Source organism: Papilio machaon, chromosome 23, assembly GCF_912999745.1.
Source record: "Papilio machaon chromosome 23, ilPapMach1.1, whole genome shotgun sequence".
Lineage (NCBI taxonomy): Eukaryota > Metazoa > Arthropoda > Insecta > Lepidoptera > Papilionidae > Papilio > Papilio machaon.
Genome location: NC_060008.1, coordinates 3,956,501 through 3,974,945, shown reverse-complemented (window position 1 = coordinate 3,974,945; position 18,445 = coordinate 3,956,501). Strand labels below are relative to the sequence as shown.

Below are 18,445 nucleotides of genomic sequence, written 5' to 3'. Positions count from 1 at the left end.
ATAATTCAATTACTAAATATATTTAATAATTAATACTTGTAAGTATTTTTTTCATAAATAAACATACACAAATTAAAGTATATTTCTGAACTTATAATGGTATAACCAAAACAAAGACTCAATTACGATGACATTATGCTTTGACCTTTTCTGGTAATTAACAATGAGATCGTTAAAAAACAGAAAGTTAAAAGACAATATAGAAATAACTCCATGTAGATAGTATTTTCATCACTTTGACCTAGATTTGGGAGTAAAAATTTCACTTTATAAATAAAATTATTCACACACTTGTCGTTGAATTAATTTTTTTTTCAATAACAGTTAAGCTAGATATAGCTGAAGTGTTATACGTAAAGCTGTTTTATTTGTGGATTTTTTTTAAATAACTGTCAACTTCCTCATATTCAAGGCCATCCATAGCAAGCAAACATGTTGCTGTAGTATTAACAAATCGACGATAATATAATAACCAAAGATTTATCACGTGACAAAGTTTATATTGTTAAAGCATTAAGTATTGCGTGGACATTTGTCATTTATATTGTTTAGGTGTTGAATGTTTACATTAAATTTACAATATTAAGAAACGCAAATAACTACTCTATTACTAGGAAGTAATGGTACAGATTTCCATAACCTGGTTTTATTACTCACCGCAAAGTGTCTGATAGCGTCATTTAGCTAGTTGTTTGCCAACACTTCGTCTGCTACGTGTACATAGTGTAGCGTGCGCATGTTAACACGCTTTAATAATATTTAGACACGTCACATGTGTTTAACATCATCTGCTTCCTCGTGTTGCGTTGGGAGACACCTGTATGACTGTCATGACTCTATGGTCAACCGACTCTATTTGTTTTGTTGTATAATCTAGATTTCCTCTCGTACTCTTTATGCATGCCTGGTACCTATGTTTACAACCGAAAGATTCGATCTTAGAAATAAGGAATAAAATTGGGTCACAAGGTCGCCTCGAAACTTTCATAGTTTATTGACATGTGCGTGACAGTGTTGACAGGTTCTGTCAGTCTTTTCACTTGTTCAGGGAAGTCTTTCAAGTACCAAATAGACGATTTAACGTTCCACTACAATTTTCTCGTAAAGTGAAGTCGTGAGGAAAATTAGTGGCACTGAGTGTTTTAATCATATCGAGTTAGAATTTAAAAAATAGTGTTTAAAATCATGACTGATCTCTTGGTCTCTTCCTTCCTTTCTTTACACTTGTTCCTGTTCCTTTTGTTCTCAATACATTAGTTTTTTTGTACCATAACATTTTAGAATTAGTCCTCAGTTATTCATCCTCTTTTTATAAACATCTGACCACTTACAGAGCGCATCAATGCGAATAATCGTTTCATGGAATCGACTTGACTGCTTTCGCAATTTTTTCCCAGTCCATTCGGAATGGACGGGCCATTGATACAGGAAAATATAAGGGCTGTTACACACTGCGGCACTTCCTTGCTAATAAAATACCAATATGCTGTTAAGACACATTTTTTATGACGAACTTAAAAAGTACTAAAAGGATTATATAAAAAAAATCTAAAAATGTTGAAGGTAAAGTAACAAAAACAAAGGAAATAAATAAAAACCTTATTGTTATACATTTAAACATAAACATTAATTAATTAATCTGTTTTTTTTAGTACGTACTTATTAGTGGCATTTATAAAGATTGTATCGTGAGAAATAAAGTCAATTTGAACAAATTTTACACAAACACGAAGCTTATTTTTATATTGTTTTGGCCTCGACTGTACAAATTAAGTTTGTTTGATATTGTATTTAGCTTAAGTTTAGTAAGGTTAAATCAGTGGTTAAAATGCGTATTTATTGTTTTTGCATATTTACGATTCAACTGCTAAAAAAAGGATATTATTTCTAGAATGCATTTATTGTATATATTCTATTTATAAATGTATATAATATTGTATTGATATATTTTCAAAGAAGTACAAAATATTAGACCTACTTGGGCGCTATTTATTCCATACCGTGTTCCTTCTTACTACGAGTATGTCATAGTGCGAATGTTTGGTTGGGTTGATAAATGTTAGAAGGTATCTCCAGAATGACTCCATGGATGTCGCTGAAATTTGGCATAAATGTAGACCATAGCCTGGATGAACACATAGGCTACAATTAAGTTTTTTTAATACCGCGCAGACAGAGTCGCGGGCGACAGCTGGTTTGTAAGTAGATAAACATGGCGTTCCTTTTCCTTCGAAATCAACGTCACGAGAAAGAAGAAAAGCCCCTTTGATTGGCTTTTATAACATCGAGAATTACAGCCCAATCACCGAGCCTATTCTTTAAGGCTCTAATTTCGTCAAATGATAGGGCGTAAATTATGAATGTCGCACATAAAAAGATGAAGCAGTGAGATAGCTATATTAAGAATGAATAAGTTTGGAAATTCCGTCACCTATAGAAGTAATAAGGACAAAATATGATTACCAAAATACACCTGCCTGACCTACGGGAATTATTATTAAAACATTTTTATAATAAATTACGTTAAAGGATTACTTCCAAGTCCTAGTACCATGCTCGCAGTGTGCCACAGCCCTAACATCCATCGTCCCACTGCCCTAAGAGCTGACGCGTGCCAGGTTTCATTTCCCATTCCGTCGTTAGTCGATCGAACAACAATCGACGAATAATAAACAACGTTTCACTTTTCTATTTTAGTTCTGGATCGCATACTTGGCGGCTACCGCTGTGGGAACCTCCCAGTTCGGTCGCACATTGACTTTGTTTACAACTGTAATGGACTATTATCATTCGTTAATCGATATCTGTTTATAGAAATGCTTTTGAAGGTAATATTTTTACCCATTAAATCCAAAGCAAAATTTAATAATGCGTCATTTTATTCAGATCGTTCATTTTTTTTCCATAAACCTATAATTGTTACAAACGTAAACAAATTAACAATCGTTAATTTATTTCTTAAGCTTTAAATGTGTTATTTCAATATTTATTCATATCATAATTACAGTAGGACATTAGTTAAAAATAATATCCATTGTGTTTCAATCCGATTATATTCTTATTCAATACAAACGTCCTTGATGTAATAGCTATAATACATAATGGTACAGGACCATTCAAACTTAATGATGGCTCTGAAAGTAGCACGAGAATGAATAGAACAAAGGTATTAACGGAAAGGGATGACATCTGACACCTCTTCGCGCGCTTTTCATGAAGAGCAGTGGAGCTTATGAGCTGTTTTAGTGTGAATCTTATAATACACAGACCTCGAAAACTATCGATCCTCGACTCCCCGATATAGAGTTTGAAACACTTGAACATTGTAAACGAGGGCACTAAAATGTTGTAATGTCTTAAGTGGTATACGTATTCCATTTTAGTGACTGTTTCGAATTTAATGAATGAGAAGTATGTATGATTATAAAATAAAATAGTAATTTAAAATGTTGTATAGATGTAAACAAATGAAAGGATGACGAATAGAATTTGGGAATGTTTCAATGTCGATACGAATTATTTTCATTTTCTGCTGAAACATCATATAAGTAGAAGAAAAAAAGAAAATATTTTGTGGTGTGAAGCACACCCGTTCACAATGGGGTCACGTTTCAAGACTTTGCCCCACTTTCTGTAGCGTCCCTTAATGGCACACCCAGGATTTACAAATTTATCTACTACTTGTACTATGTATGTTTTTTTTTTCAATGAAAACTTTTATTTCTTAATGATGAAGTCATTTGTATTTGTACACATTAAGTAAATATGCTAAAAATAAGTTATAACATAATAACAATTCTTCAAAAAAATAAATATTTCGATAATTTATTAAATACTTCCGCAGAGCCCTATTCAGATTCGCATCCGCAGGCAACCGTTCACATTGTAATATAACTGTCCACGTAATTTCACATTGACCCCGACGAAATATTAATTAGGTAAAATTATCATTATATTTAGGAGGAAGTCCCACAGACGGAATATAAATCTATTGGCCTTGATTCCCGATTTGGCGGGCGATATGAGCTCACGATACTCTACCGACTTGCTACTCATTAGCTGCTTGCATTGTGGATGGCCAGTTCTTCCTTACCCGTGCTCGGAGTCGCCTAGTCGTGCGCTAGTTTACGCACATCTCCGTGGCGCGCGAACTGAATTATAAAAAAATAAATAAAAATACGCGCGCTTTGTAACAAAAAATGGGTGTAGTGAAAAATCAAAAGAAAAATAAAACGAAAAACGAAATAAAGAAAGCCGAAGAAGTGAACGGAAAAATAAAAAAGGATGAAAATAAAGTGAAAAAGAAAAAAAAAGTGTCGTGTTTACAGTGTATTAAGTCGCATGATGATGGTATTTATTTTGTTTATTTACATTTTATATACGTAAACAATTGCCCTTATCACTTAGAGAGGTAGGCAGTAGTTATGGATCGTTATTTTTTTTATCTGATTGGTATTTAAACTACTGGATGAAAACTAGTTTGAAGGTCTTGTTTTTTTTAATATAATTTTTCGTTATTATTTTCTTACGTATTTGTATTGTGAAATATAAAAAAAAATGTAATGCTAAGTAGGCTTCATGTTGCCGTCATATTTTAATAGTATCTGCTTAATATTTTTTCCCCACCTGCGTTTCTTTCGTAAACACCGTAATAAATCCACTTTACAGTGAAGTTATTTTTATCTTTTCAAGTTTCCTTTCGGCATATATCATATGCGTTATGAATTGTACGACGACTTTACGATTGTATTGCCAATTCTATTGACTTTTGGTGACATTTGGATTAGTGCCTGATAGTTTATAGTACAGATTTATAAAAAAACACTATTTATAAACATCAACAACGTACAGGCCTTTACTTACTATTTATATTTATAATAAACCAGCTTTAGCCCGCGACTTTGTCCGCTCGGAATTAAAAAACAAACATAATACCTTAGCCTTAAAGAATATGTTCTATATCTATGCCAAAGATCGAGAATTAGTGATATTGGTCCAGCCAGAATTATTTCCATGTAGGTTCATTTCTATATATAGATTAATTAGCATTAAAATTGTACAGAAATCTTTGACAAGCTTCATTTTGATTTATCGAATACTCAATCTCTAACTTGATATAAAAATGTGAAAAAATTATTGAAAATTTTGTCATAGATGCCCCTCATCTCAGTATTATTTTTGGTTAATTTTTAAATACGGTTTTAAAACAACCCAAATACCATACGTATGTTTACATAAATCTGATTTTGATTAGTTTATGATCAATGTAACGTAATGTTCAGATCGCAGAGACTGCGGCCTCAATTTTCTTGTTTACATCCCGAATAGCAGTCTGGAAGCTTTCGTAACGTCCTGCGTATGATTCGACATTCAGATATCACTTTAAAAATGTATCCCTCGCGCTCGACGTGTCAAGGTTAAGTGTTCATACATCACAACCACTTTATGATGCACACGGTAGTTTCATTTGAAAAATTTGAGAATTTTAAAACCGCATAATGTATACAAAGATTGTTAGGTGTACGGCTGAACAAATAAATGAGGTTATGACTATAAAATCGGTATGATTTTATGTAAGTAATAATATTCCGTATAAAAATCCTACTTTATCATCATCATCAGCTCACTATAAGTCCCCACCGAGGGGCTCGGAGCCTACCCTAAGTTAGAGGTGACTAGGCCATAGTCAACAACACTGTCAAAGTACGGGTTGACTTCACACATATCATTGAATGTCTTCTCAGATATGTGCAGCATCACGATGTTTTCCTTCAAAGTAATAACGTCGGATAAATGTATATATGTAAATCGTGATTCGAAAAACACATTGGTACATGGCGGGATTCGCACTCAGGACCTGCAGATTGCAAGTCAAGTGGTTAACCCCTGAGCAACCGACGCTCTTTCCTACTGTATAGTCATTCATTATATTATCACCTAAGACAATCCGGGGACAACTAAGAATTTGACAACTTACATTTTAAAATCAGTCAATATATTGTGTTGAACATGTAGGAGTTTAGTTTTTCGCGCTTACTCATCTTATTATAGCCTATATCCTATTCAGATCGGAGGTTACAATGGGCTTTGTAATATAAGAATAGGAATGGATGAATCCGTGCATAAAAAGACCCTTCTGGTTCATTAAAAAGTCAAAAGCACTGCTGAAATATGGAATTTAAAGCCAATTAAAATTATCGAATAAAACGCAAACGTGTTGTGCGGTCAATGTTGACGTACTGAAGCCCATCAAGCGAGGTCTGCAGGTGCAGATGCTCGTAGATTATTCAGCTTTGATGGAAATGGCTTCTTCATTTAACATCATGTTGCATTTTGACATGTGTTAGGTTCTGTTATTGTGTAATGTACGGCTTTGTCTACTGGGCTATATTTTATCGCACAAAATTGCTTCTGTAAAGTCATCGATACAGATTTTAGTATAGCTGATGTTTTAATTAATGGATTATATTACCATAGAACAATGTTTTTTATACATGAACAAGTAATTGGACGAACATACAATTTTTTTAGGATTTGTTTATATACTTAACGGTGTGAAAGGTTTAAGCGTCGCGTCGGTGGCGCAGTTGTTAAGCGCTTAATCGGACCGGACCGAAATCTCACGTCCAGGTTTAATCCCCGTCATGTACCAATATGTTTTTCGATTTTCGAATTTCATATATAGATTTATCAGACATTTTTGTGGCGAAGGAAAACATTGTGATGCTCCCTGCACTTATCTGACAACAAATTCAAAGATAAGTGTGAAGTCGAAATTCCGCACTGGGCTAACGTGGTTAACTATGTATTAAGGCCACTCCTAACTTGGGTAGGCATTTTGTGGGAACATATATGAGATCGACTACGAAGTTTAATAATGAAAATTGTCTTCAGTTTTATTCTTTCAAGATAAATTGATGAAGTAATGGAAACATTAATGGCGTAAAATCAGTATTGAAACAAAAATAAATAAATAAAACCTCTAGTCTCGAATTGTTAAATTAGGTTAGGATAAGGTGCGCTATAGTAGATACAAGCCTTGGATCTAAATATAGACAGAAGCAATTTTCTTAATTAACCGATCGAAGTTCGGTGTCGGCGGCAAGATAAGATTATACAGAATACGGATTTTTTTGGGAATGTGGTCTCTGAAGAAAAGTTACGACTATGCGTCAAAAAAACCTAGCATTATGTGTAACTTATTGTTCTTATAGGAATTTTTACTAATTTGTGCTTGGTTTTTCATCGTAACTTAAACCGTGCGTTCACTTATGTTTGATGTTTTTTTTAAACCAGATAAAGTGACATATAAAGTAAACAACATCCAAAAGGAAAATAATATTAAAATACATACAAACGTGATAAATTTATTTTTATTTTCGGATAAACGACGTTTACCTGACCAGAAAATTACGATTGAACCGGTATGATTCGATGATCAATTATGGAAAATATTACATACAGCGGAACAAACATAAAAAACAATTTCTATAGATAAAAATTATAGTATGTAGTCTAGTATATCTGGATATATACGTCATATCTTATTATTTAATGGAGCGTATCTGCGTGGGTCTATTGTCATATTCCAACAACCCACTACAATGTCGTCTGGAAAATCAACTCGTTGTTTTACTCTGAAAAGGATATTTAATTTAGGAGCATTTCTTTTGTTACATTGATTATTACATAGACATTTGAACATCAAAACCTAATACATATCTTGTTGCTGTGATTAACTTATTTAACTTAGGAATTCTATAAACCTATGTCATATAAACTATACTATTTATTTGGCTTAATGATTTTCGATAAGTATCTTCTTGAATTTAAGCTATGTAACTTTGTATTCTTGTTTTAATTTCTTCGTCTTCGTAATGACAAATAACATCATTAGTAAATTCTAAAACAAATGTTCAAAGTTACAGCGTAGTTTTTAAAACAATGATTAAACAACAGCTTGACTCGTTAATTTTAACGATTTACGACTTAATGTCTTTTGTCAACAAAGTTTAACTGCGTGTCCAAGGGCATTGGATATGAAATCGCAATGATTCGCGCCGGTAACTGCGAACATTCATGTACAGTAGAAACAATGGTTTATAACATTAGTGTGGCAATTTTTTTTTTACTTGAACAAACCAGTTTCTGAGTTATTAGGTTATGAGAGTGAGAGTATGAGTTATGAGATATTAGGTTAACTTTACATTTTTAACTTACACTTAACACATTTCGCATAAGATCATCCAATTTTCTCTTGTTTATCAGTGGAAATAACCGTATTCGTATTGTTTATAACGCAGTTATATTCCGTCTAGGGTTTTTAATTTTGTTTACTACAACATTGTATTAATCGGTGTTTTAAAGACAGGTTTCTACTTATTTTATTTTTATGTTAAAGAATGAAATAATGCGGTTCTCATGATGCGGTGTCAACCTTTAAATCTTTATTATATTTCATATATATTTCAATTCAACAGGCATAGGTTTTTATAAGATTATAGAAGAAAGGGTAATTGTTGAATGACAGGAAATATAATGAATGGTGTTACGCAATAATGCAATCAATTGTGGATAATGTGAATACATTTCTATGGTCCTTTATTAGATGACTCTATTAAGAAGAATAACATATCTATGAGTAATACAGAGTATTTGTTGACATCTCCGTGTTTATTGATATATACACGATGTATGTCATACAAATGATGAACAAAACCCAACAATTAATATAAACAAGTTGCCAGTATCAAATGACGACTCTCACCTGACTTTCTTATGCGAGATGCGCGTGCGCGTTGTATTACCAAACAGATCTCACGGTTAGAGCCAGTGTGTACTAACGCTTCCGGAACATATCAAGTTTTATAGATCATTAGGTCATGTTCAATGAAATTGTAATAAATAATTTTAAAATACAAATTGTGAAAAAATTATAATTTCATCGTAAATTATTTTTAAAGTACTTTCAATCATTTAATGATCGCTAAGGGTGACCCTTATAGCATCACGACTAAAGCTTAACTTATGTCAATATTAAATGTTTCTGAGTGCATTAGTTATTCTTGTATTTATGAAAGAATGTAGTTGTTTAAATATGTAGTTTCCATAGCTTTAGCCTGCGATAATGGAATTAGATACAGCGAATGCTCAATTAGTTGCACGTAAATGAAGGCAAAGAGCATATTGTGCTATTTGGGTTGTAGGATACATTAATTAACGCACTCGCAGCGATCAGGGACGATTATACAATGTACCACTGAATGAATGAAGTCATGACAACTGAATGAATAAAGTCATGACAACTGAATGAATGAAGTCATGACAACTGAATGACTGTTTATGAATTATTTGTTCAGGACGTCAATTTAAAGGATAAATGTATCTTTAAAAATTTAGAAAGAAAAACAGACTAACATAATTAACTTAAACGTAGACGGGGATTAGCTTCAATATTGCACTTCTGACCTGTTTCTGTTACCTCGTTTAACACGTTCAGTGCCACTACTTTCACGCACTAAAGTGAACTGGCAGGTCGAGTCGATGGCATCCTACGTGTTAAATCCTTTATTACCAATAATATCTTAGCGCCTTCTAAAAAAATATAACAGAAATTACTTAAGGATATGTTACAAACTATGTGTTTCCTTATTGATGTTAGGATTAGAGGGACTATAAATTGTTTTTGTGTAAATGTTTCGGTAATGGAAACCCGCAGCTACTACATATTTCATATAACCTATACGACGTGTTTACGTAATCACAACGTTGTTATTGTGGGCGCAGTTGATGGAAACATTAGCATGTGGCATATCGTCTTAACAGGTATTACGTGACCTTTAGCTTCGAGCGGTGATGTCATACCTCCTACTGAAAGACCCTCACAGACAATATATACTTACCCTTATTTAGTCGCATACCGTAGACGTTTCGACGCAATTGGGCCAATACGACGTTTAAGATTAGACGAGTGAAATTTGTATGAAAATTTTCGAGATACGTTGGTACTGGTATCTACTATAGTCGTTTTTTTATGTGATTTTGAATTATGCAAGATTCAATAAAATCGAATAGAATCGAATGTGCGTAAAAGATGTATGATAGTATGAAAAAGCCGGATCAATATAGTTTTGCATATTTAAAGAGCTCAAGAAAATAACACAGTGCATAAATCTTTGCCTTACTGCTTATCAGTATCTAACAGTATATAATAAAAACCGAATCTAACTTTGTTTTTGAAAACACGCCATCAACATCAACTCTTTGTTGTGATATTTTCAAATGCGATACGAACAAATGGTTATTTGGAAATGTTTAATGAAGACAGAAAAAAATCTAAACAAAAACGTGCATTAGTCACCAAGCGTGAACACAAAAGCCAATATGTTATTCCGTCATGGTCACGAAATCGCATTTAAAATATATTCAATACTAGCTGTCGCCCGTGAATCCGTCCGCGCGGAATTAAAAAAAAACTTCATTAGTAGCCTGTGTTCTTCCAGACTATGATCCATGCAGTCGTTCTGGAGATACCTTCTAACAAATATCCATCCATCTAAACATTTGCATTTATTATATTAGGAAGATAAGATTATTTCTGTGTTTGATTCGAACTTTGATACAAACATTTTATTAATTCAAAATAACTCATAATTTATTCTTAATAATCCATCAATATAAAAAAAAAATTAAAAGCAAAACAAAGCACTCGTGTATATGAAATCATGTAATATTTTTAAAGCTTATCTAATTTTGGCAAACGATTCACAAAATCGTGAACGAGATTCTGGCACTTATAGTGTTGCGTCATACAATGAAAAGAATAAAAACATTCGTAAAAATATTGCGGTCGAATCGACAGTTTTTGTTATGGTGACATCAACTAAAGCTTAGAAATCAAATATGTTCTTTGTCTTACATATTTAGGTCAATTTTATTGTTTGCAAAATAGTTTCACGTCTACGATAATAGATATCAGTGTTTGTCGCATATACCTTCCTAAACTATTGAACAGTTGGTGATGTTCACCTTTTAATAAAACTTTACATTTTAAACGTTAAATTCTAGACATAATTTTAACTTTGTTTTTCGAGACATGCTAGGGTCATTGTACACGTAGTTTTAAACGCTAGTCCTTCTTTCTCCTTCTACTGTCTCTAACCCAATCTGATTTAAAGCAAAGTGAAATATTTTGTAACAGATTTATCATCAGAATCATCGTTTCGTACTTCGAAATTACCAATTCTTCAATTACATACTTCACAATCAATAATACTTCACGCCTATAAACTTATAACAGCACGAAAAGACACAGTTATGACCTATATCGATATAATTCGTTGCAATGACAACGCCCGTATCACTGGTTTTCCACGCCATCTAACCCTGCGTTCCAACTGCCGAACAACTATACAAAATTTTATTCTTCCAAAGACAACAGAAGAGATGACGGAATATACTAGTACTTTAAAGGCCGGCAATGCATCTGCGTTTCCTCTCGTATTGCGGATGTCCATAGCGGTCGGTTAAATTATCCGCTGCTCGTTTGCCCCCTTATCCTATAAATAAATGTAATGTACAAGTGTTTGGCAGTGAAATCCCACGGTTAGCAAGTTGCGTGTTGTGTGCCGAGTTATTCAGAGGATACACGCTACTTGTAATTATTCAATTAAGGTTTGATTTAATTGATGACTTCAATAAAACAAAAAAAAACTACCGTATTGTTTACCGGAGTAGTACCTAGTAGCGTTATTCTTTGTGAATAGACATTCTAGTCTAGAGATTCATCATCTTCACCAATTAAGAATAGACTACTGGATGATTCTTTTTTGTTATTATTTGGGTAGGATCTTCTAAAGATACACTACCTTTTGGTACGTACTTAAACCTCCTCGGTGGCGATCCTCGTGTGCCTCTGATCCCGTCATTTCCAAAGGAATGCACTAGGACTCTGGAGAATATATATTTTATCTTCGTAAAATTATCGTACTTGATGAAAGCTTTTTATGCTATCTGTACACATGTAAGGTACTGTCTTCAAATCAGAATAATATTAATATTGAAGAACAAGATAATTACTAACAAGTTATTTTCCAGTTAATGCATGAAATAATATTTATTCAAGATAAACTAGTCAATTATAATGGCTATGCAGACCTAATTAAATATTTGCAACTGATTTTGCATATCTCATTATTACTTATGATGTGTTAGAACTTTCCCAGGTTCCTGTAAAATTGGGAATTATTAATTACTTCTTAATAAATTAATCTATAAATTTAAAAGAGTAAACTGCCTGACCCAATTATCAACGCACAGCCAAAACGTCTGATTTTAAAGACTTGAAATTTTGCATACAGGTTCCTGTTACTTCGTAAGCGTCCACTGACAGAGGGTTTTTCGAAATTTATCCCCTAAGGATCCAATATTTGTGTGAAGAGATGTTATTCCTTTAGCAGAATAACTTGAAAATTGAAAGGAATACTTTTGAGAACTTTAATTAATGATTACTTCTTCAATTTATTCTTTCAAAATATTTCCTATATCTTGTATTCTAGAGGTAGATTCAATAGATTCTCAAATTTATTTATGGAAATCTTCAAGTTGACCAAACCTTGACACATAATATCAGTTACGATCGATCTAAATCTGTGACGTAACTGTGACTAATACAATTGTGTGAGTGAACCGTCATGAGGCCGTCGCACGCGATGTCAATTTGGAAGTCACAAGTGAGAGGTCACCTTATTTTTGACTTCAATTAGTGACCGCATGCACCCATTGATTGACACTTTGACTTACCGGTTATGCAACATTTCAGAACAGTTTTATATCACTGGAAATAACTTCCGTTACAATACATATGAAAAAGATGCATATTAAAGTTGGTTTTGTTTTCTATATTATTCATAAATAACGTAATTTGGCTTTCAATGTGTCTAGTGAGATAATAAACTGTCGAAGTTCACAATTTCTTGGTGACATAAAAACGTATACTATATTTCCTATTCTGTATAGTAAATATATATGTAAAATCTATTAGTACTTTAGTTCTAAGTATAATCAACTTGCATACACAACAGCTTAGCTGTTATTTACAGCGCTAATTAATATATTCACCATCGTGTGTGATGAGGTAATCCGGATGAATCTCGTTACAGAACAATCGACAATTGTAACAGAAAAAATAACCATAGATTATCTATATATAGCTTTGTCTATGACAGTTCATTTGTATAGGTTTTATGTGCTATGTTCGTACTTATATAGAAATGATAAAGCCAGGTTACTGAATCGCTTCCTTATCTATATATATAAAAGAAAGTCGTGTTAGTTACACCATTTATAACTCAAGAACGGCTGAATCGATTTGACTGAAAGTTGGTGGGAAGGTAGCTTAGAACCAGGAAACGGACATAGGATAATTTTTACCCCGTTTTCTTTTTTTTTTATTCCGCGCGGACGGAGTCGCGGGAAAAAGCTAGTATATATATAAAAGAAAGTCGTGTTAGTTACACTATTTATAACTCAAGAACGGCTGAATCGATTTGACTGAAAATTGGTGGGCAGGTAGCTTAGATCCAGGAAACGGACATAGGATAATTTTTACCCCATTTTCTATTTTTTACTCCGCGCGGACGGAGTCGCGGGTAAAAGCTTTCAATAACAAAGAGTCACAAAGACAATCTTTCTTTAAGAAAGGTTTTCTGTGTCTTTGCTTTATATCTTACCTTTTCACAACCGAATAACAGTCCTCGTAATATAATTCAATATTTCATAGATATCTTTGAATCCATTTACGATAACTAAAAGGGACACAGAGTAGATTTTACCGGCTATTAACAACCAGTATATCAATTATTTACCGTTTATGATTGCACTGTGACACTTTAGTGGGCGTAGTAATGGCGTTCGTGCATTTAACTGTACAATAAAAAATTACATCATCGCTTATTTTCTAAGTCACTGTACAAAAGGTGGAGTCTATAACAACATTGTATAATGTCTACAAAGATAATGAACGTAGACATGCCTACTATCTGTCCTTCATCGCTTTTTTCATTGAGAGTTTGGATCTCTTAGTAAAAAGCTTTGCCTATGTATCTTTACTAACGTATAGTTTGGTCATCCTGTGAAATATCTAATTTGGTGTTCACACGCCTTTTGCATCAGTATTGCTATCTTTCTATCTAACAATACTTTTAAAGTCATCATTAATAGTAGATTTCAAAAAAATAATTTCTACTAGTAATAAATATTTTATGTAAAGTCGTGAGTTATATAATAATACGAAACAAATTAGTAATGTTTTATTTATTTATGTTACACTAGAATTTTATGGGTTTCAAATTATGTCTGAAAACATTGTAGGTTAAATATTGTCGTCCCTTTAAATATCTTTAGTATATAGAAATAACAGTATATAAAAGTTTTTTGGTACTGGAAACATGGTGAATTTTTCCAGCGTGTTTACATCGTGACGAAACGTTGTCATTTACCAACACTTTGAAAACTCTTTTTGTTATAATTCAATAGACCAAGGCCCTTTTATATCACAGTCAATGTACGTAACTGTACACCGCCGGTTGACTAAATGCAAATTGAAGCAATATTTCATTGTGAACATTCGCCATATGTGTCGCCTAAAAACCTATGAATGGGACAGATGTATGCACAGACATACCATCCTTGTCACTCGTATGGTTCGGTACGATTGTGCATGCATGAAAGCATAACTGTCGAATTAATAATACTACTGCAGTTATTATTTCCTGGTACTTGACCCAGGTGTTTTTATAAAAGTAGGTGTCTAGAGCACTCAGTCGCCTTATTTGTGATCATAGAGTATACATTTTCTTAAAAAGATAACTAGAGGAAAGAGGCTACAAATGAAAAACAAATGAGGATAAAAATGAAGTATCGAGATAGTTATTTGACATGAAATAGAAGTATGTATGTATATATATTTATAAAGTTTATTTAATTAAGTCTTTAGTAACTATATTTTTGATCGATATGAAAGACCAGAAAGAAGATAATCTGGTGTTCGAACCCTACGTGAGTGGGATAAGAACAAGGAGATGATGACTATAATATTGTACTCTTAAGTGAATGTAATTTAAATATCAACATGTTTTTGTTAAAGGTTAATAAATCTTATTTGAACCAATGCCACGAAACCACATGTCTTGTAGTTTTAAGTTTAGAGATCGAATTTCATATGGAAATTAGAGACTTATTTTTTTAAACGTCTTGTCAATTCAAAAGCACGCTAATAACATTTATAATACAGATCGAAAATAAAATTGGAGCTACTAATAATGTCAAGTCAAGGATGTCAATTTAATTGATTCCTAATTACCGACATCGTTATTCAATTGATAGGCTAATTAAAGGTATCAGTTTGTTACGACACCAAAAAAAAACTAAATGAATGAAACTGAAAGTATAGTATAGTATAAATTATATTTTTCAAGTAACTTACCTTGGATAACATTTGTTGGTAACCTTAGCATGATTGTTCATTACAAGGACGTAATTCTCGATAGCCTTTTGTTTTCGCTTAACGTCACATTTGAAACAAGACTTTAGCCTAAATTCTTTTCGGAACTAAAAAGAAGAATGTTTTTATGGGACCTACGGCTCAAGCTGTTAGCCTACTAAAATGGGAGCAAATTACATTGTGCTGTAGAAGTATTGCTATATGGAAGTAATGTTTTCATTTCTCTTGTTCCAGGTGGATTGGAAGGAAAATACCGCGTGGCTGCGCCTGAGCTCATGCAAGACACATTCATGAGCGACTCGGAAGACGAAGGAGGTAAAGTGTTAATTAAATTGTATATTACTCAGTGCATTAATAATTTTAAAACTACGAAATTGGATTTGCCACACGAACGGTTTGATGTGCAGATCAATTTTAGCGTACCCTTATAAGACTTCTCTATACCCATTGATTAAGGGTCGGCAGCACAGCTGCATTTGCGGATGTCTATGGGCAGCGGTCGCTTCGCTTCTTCGGTGGCCATTTGCTCGTTTGCCACCTTTTGATATAAATAAAAACCTCCAACTCAACCTTTGCAGGTGAAGTGGAGTGTCCCATCCAACAGCAACAACAATATCGCTACATGGCAAGTGAGGCGGGCACCCTGCAGCGCTCTCGGCCTCTCGCTGCTGATCACACCGTGGCTGACGGACATCTTTGGCCCAGCAACAATGATAAGAAAGTCGCCACGATTGAGCGACAGCCTGTCGACATCGGGTAAGGGTTATTGTGTACTAGCAGGGGCAACACACACACACTCGCAGTATTTATACTAAGCAATCTTGGTGTCAATGTTCTAGGAAAATTCTTGTCCTTCTTGGAGAATATTCAACGTGGAAAGAGAAACAAGAATATAGGAAACGTAATTGTAAATTACTAACGATAAGTAACATTGTGTGCATTGAAAAATACGTACGTGAAGCCAAACATGTCCATCAAACTCTTCATACCTTTAAAATGTAATACAAGTTTTTGTATGATCTCAATTGAAACAATAATAACAAAATGACCGGATCTAAGGTTAACCAGGAAGAGCCGAAACCGTGTACAATAGTCTGAAAGTCAGGTGATGTCATCCGAGTGTTGCGCCACTTGCAATGACATCAGCAAAATGCTTGTAATGATTCTGTAAAATGATTGCGTTGCACGTGCCTTTTAAGGTGCAGTGATGTGATCATTGCATTTAAACTTCGCAGTTAAGCCTAGTGATGTGCAGTTCAACAATAATATCGATATACTTGATAACAAAAAGACGAATTGGGTGTTCTTGTGTTTTTTATAAGATAATGGGGCAAACGAGTAGCGGGAACATCAAGGTGTTTATCGATGCCCATGGACATCTGCAATACCAGAGGAACCGCAGATGTGTTGCTGGCCTTGAAGGACTTGTGTAGGGATAATAGGATTTCCTGGCGATATAACACTAATTCGAGTCTTCTGTGCCAAAATTATTAGCCAGAGTTATTCATAATACGACTTTTTTAATATATTTATGAATAGAGCTAAAAAAACAAGATATTTCAAAAAATTGTTCTCGTAAAAGTTCACTTTTGAATGCGTACGAGGGTTTAATTTATTGCATATATCACCCCTATCACCTCGTAACGGAAATACGTCGAATTACAAGTAACCCTCTATCTCGTGTTACTTTGTCAGTTGCATTTACTGTGGTTTTAGTAAACCAGATGTAATTCAATATTTATAGAGTAAACAATATGATTCATCAATATTTAAGACTCGCTTGATAATTGATTTAATCTTACTTCTTACTAATATTATAAATGCGAATGTTTGAATAGATGGATAGATGTTTGAAGATATCTCCAGAACGGCTGCATAGATCTCGCTGAAATTTGGCATATATGTAGAACTTAGTCTGAAAGAACTCATAGGCTACTTATAAAGTTTCTTTTTAATACCGCACGGACAGAGTCGCGGGCAACAGCTAGTTTTTAAGATGAAACAGTATAATTTTTCACTGATAAATAACCATACCATATAATTAGCTCCAGATGGAGTATTGTACGTTCTATAGTTTTAATTGTTTTTAACCGACTTCAAAAATAAGGAGATTTTCAATTCGTCGGTATGTTTTTTTAAACACAGTGTTTAAATTTTAAAAGTACATTCAAGTTGGTTATCTTACATTCAATAGTTTCGATCTTTTCTCATGTCAAGGTTACGATATCTACTTGCATTGAGTGACGTGTTATTGTGAGTTACAATAGTATCAGGATATTCAATTGATTCACTCAATGCACTAGTTAAGATTCACTCAATAAACGTGTTACAGACGTGCTCAGAAATATTATATTTGTTTACTCGTTTAAAACTACTAGCATCTTGGAATTCAGATTTCAATATAAAAGTACCTTAGTTCTCGACATTTACTTAGTGTAAACCTACACTGAGGGAGATAAATATTCGATACTGATATGAAAAATAAGAAACTTCAAGGACGCGTCAAATTATGATTTCGTTACATGACCGGGTTCAAAATATACATCCTTCTCTCGCCCTATTATTACAATTCTAATAATAGTCTTTGCCTAATACAAATAGAGTTGATTATTGTTCATAGGTTCCTGGTGTCGTTCGTGGTGGACGCTCGTGGTGGTGCTATGAAGGCAAAGAGACGCGGCGGAGTGCGCATCATTGTGCCCCCTGCAGCCTGCGCCGCGCCCACTAGAGTTACATGTCGGTAAGATAAACATGATCAATGACAAAGATATGATCTTCCTTTTATTCTGAAGCTTAATTACTTCGAGTAGAAAAGATTCTTTCATAACATCTTTATAGTGTTATCTGTATATCCTGATAGTAGGGGAGGTGAAGCGGGGATTTACTCGAAAGGGGCATTCAAACATAAGGTTCCCCACTTTGTACCCAACCAAGTGATTCTAC

At 33.6% G+C, this 18,445-nt stretch overlaps 1 protein-coding gene across 4 annotated transcripts in view; it reads left to right on the top strand.

Annotated features, from left to right (window-relative positions):
• The window catches only part of LOC106707539 (ankyrin-3), a 116,260-nt gene that overhangs the window by 85,113 nt on the left and 12,702 nt on the right, over positions 1-18,445 (top strand). For all 4 annotated transcript variants that reach the window (XM_045683653.1, XM_045683655.1, XM_045683656.1 and 1 more), the window contains exons 18-20: positions 15,737-15,817; positions 16,081-16,258; positions 18,123-18,242. In XM_045683653.1, the coding sequence (XP_045539609.1) occupies positions 15,737-15,817; positions 16,081-16,258; positions 18,123-18,242 (379 nt within the window). The remainder of the gene's footprint in view (positions 1-15,736; positions 15,818-16,080; positions 16,259-18,122; positions 18,243-18,445) is intronic.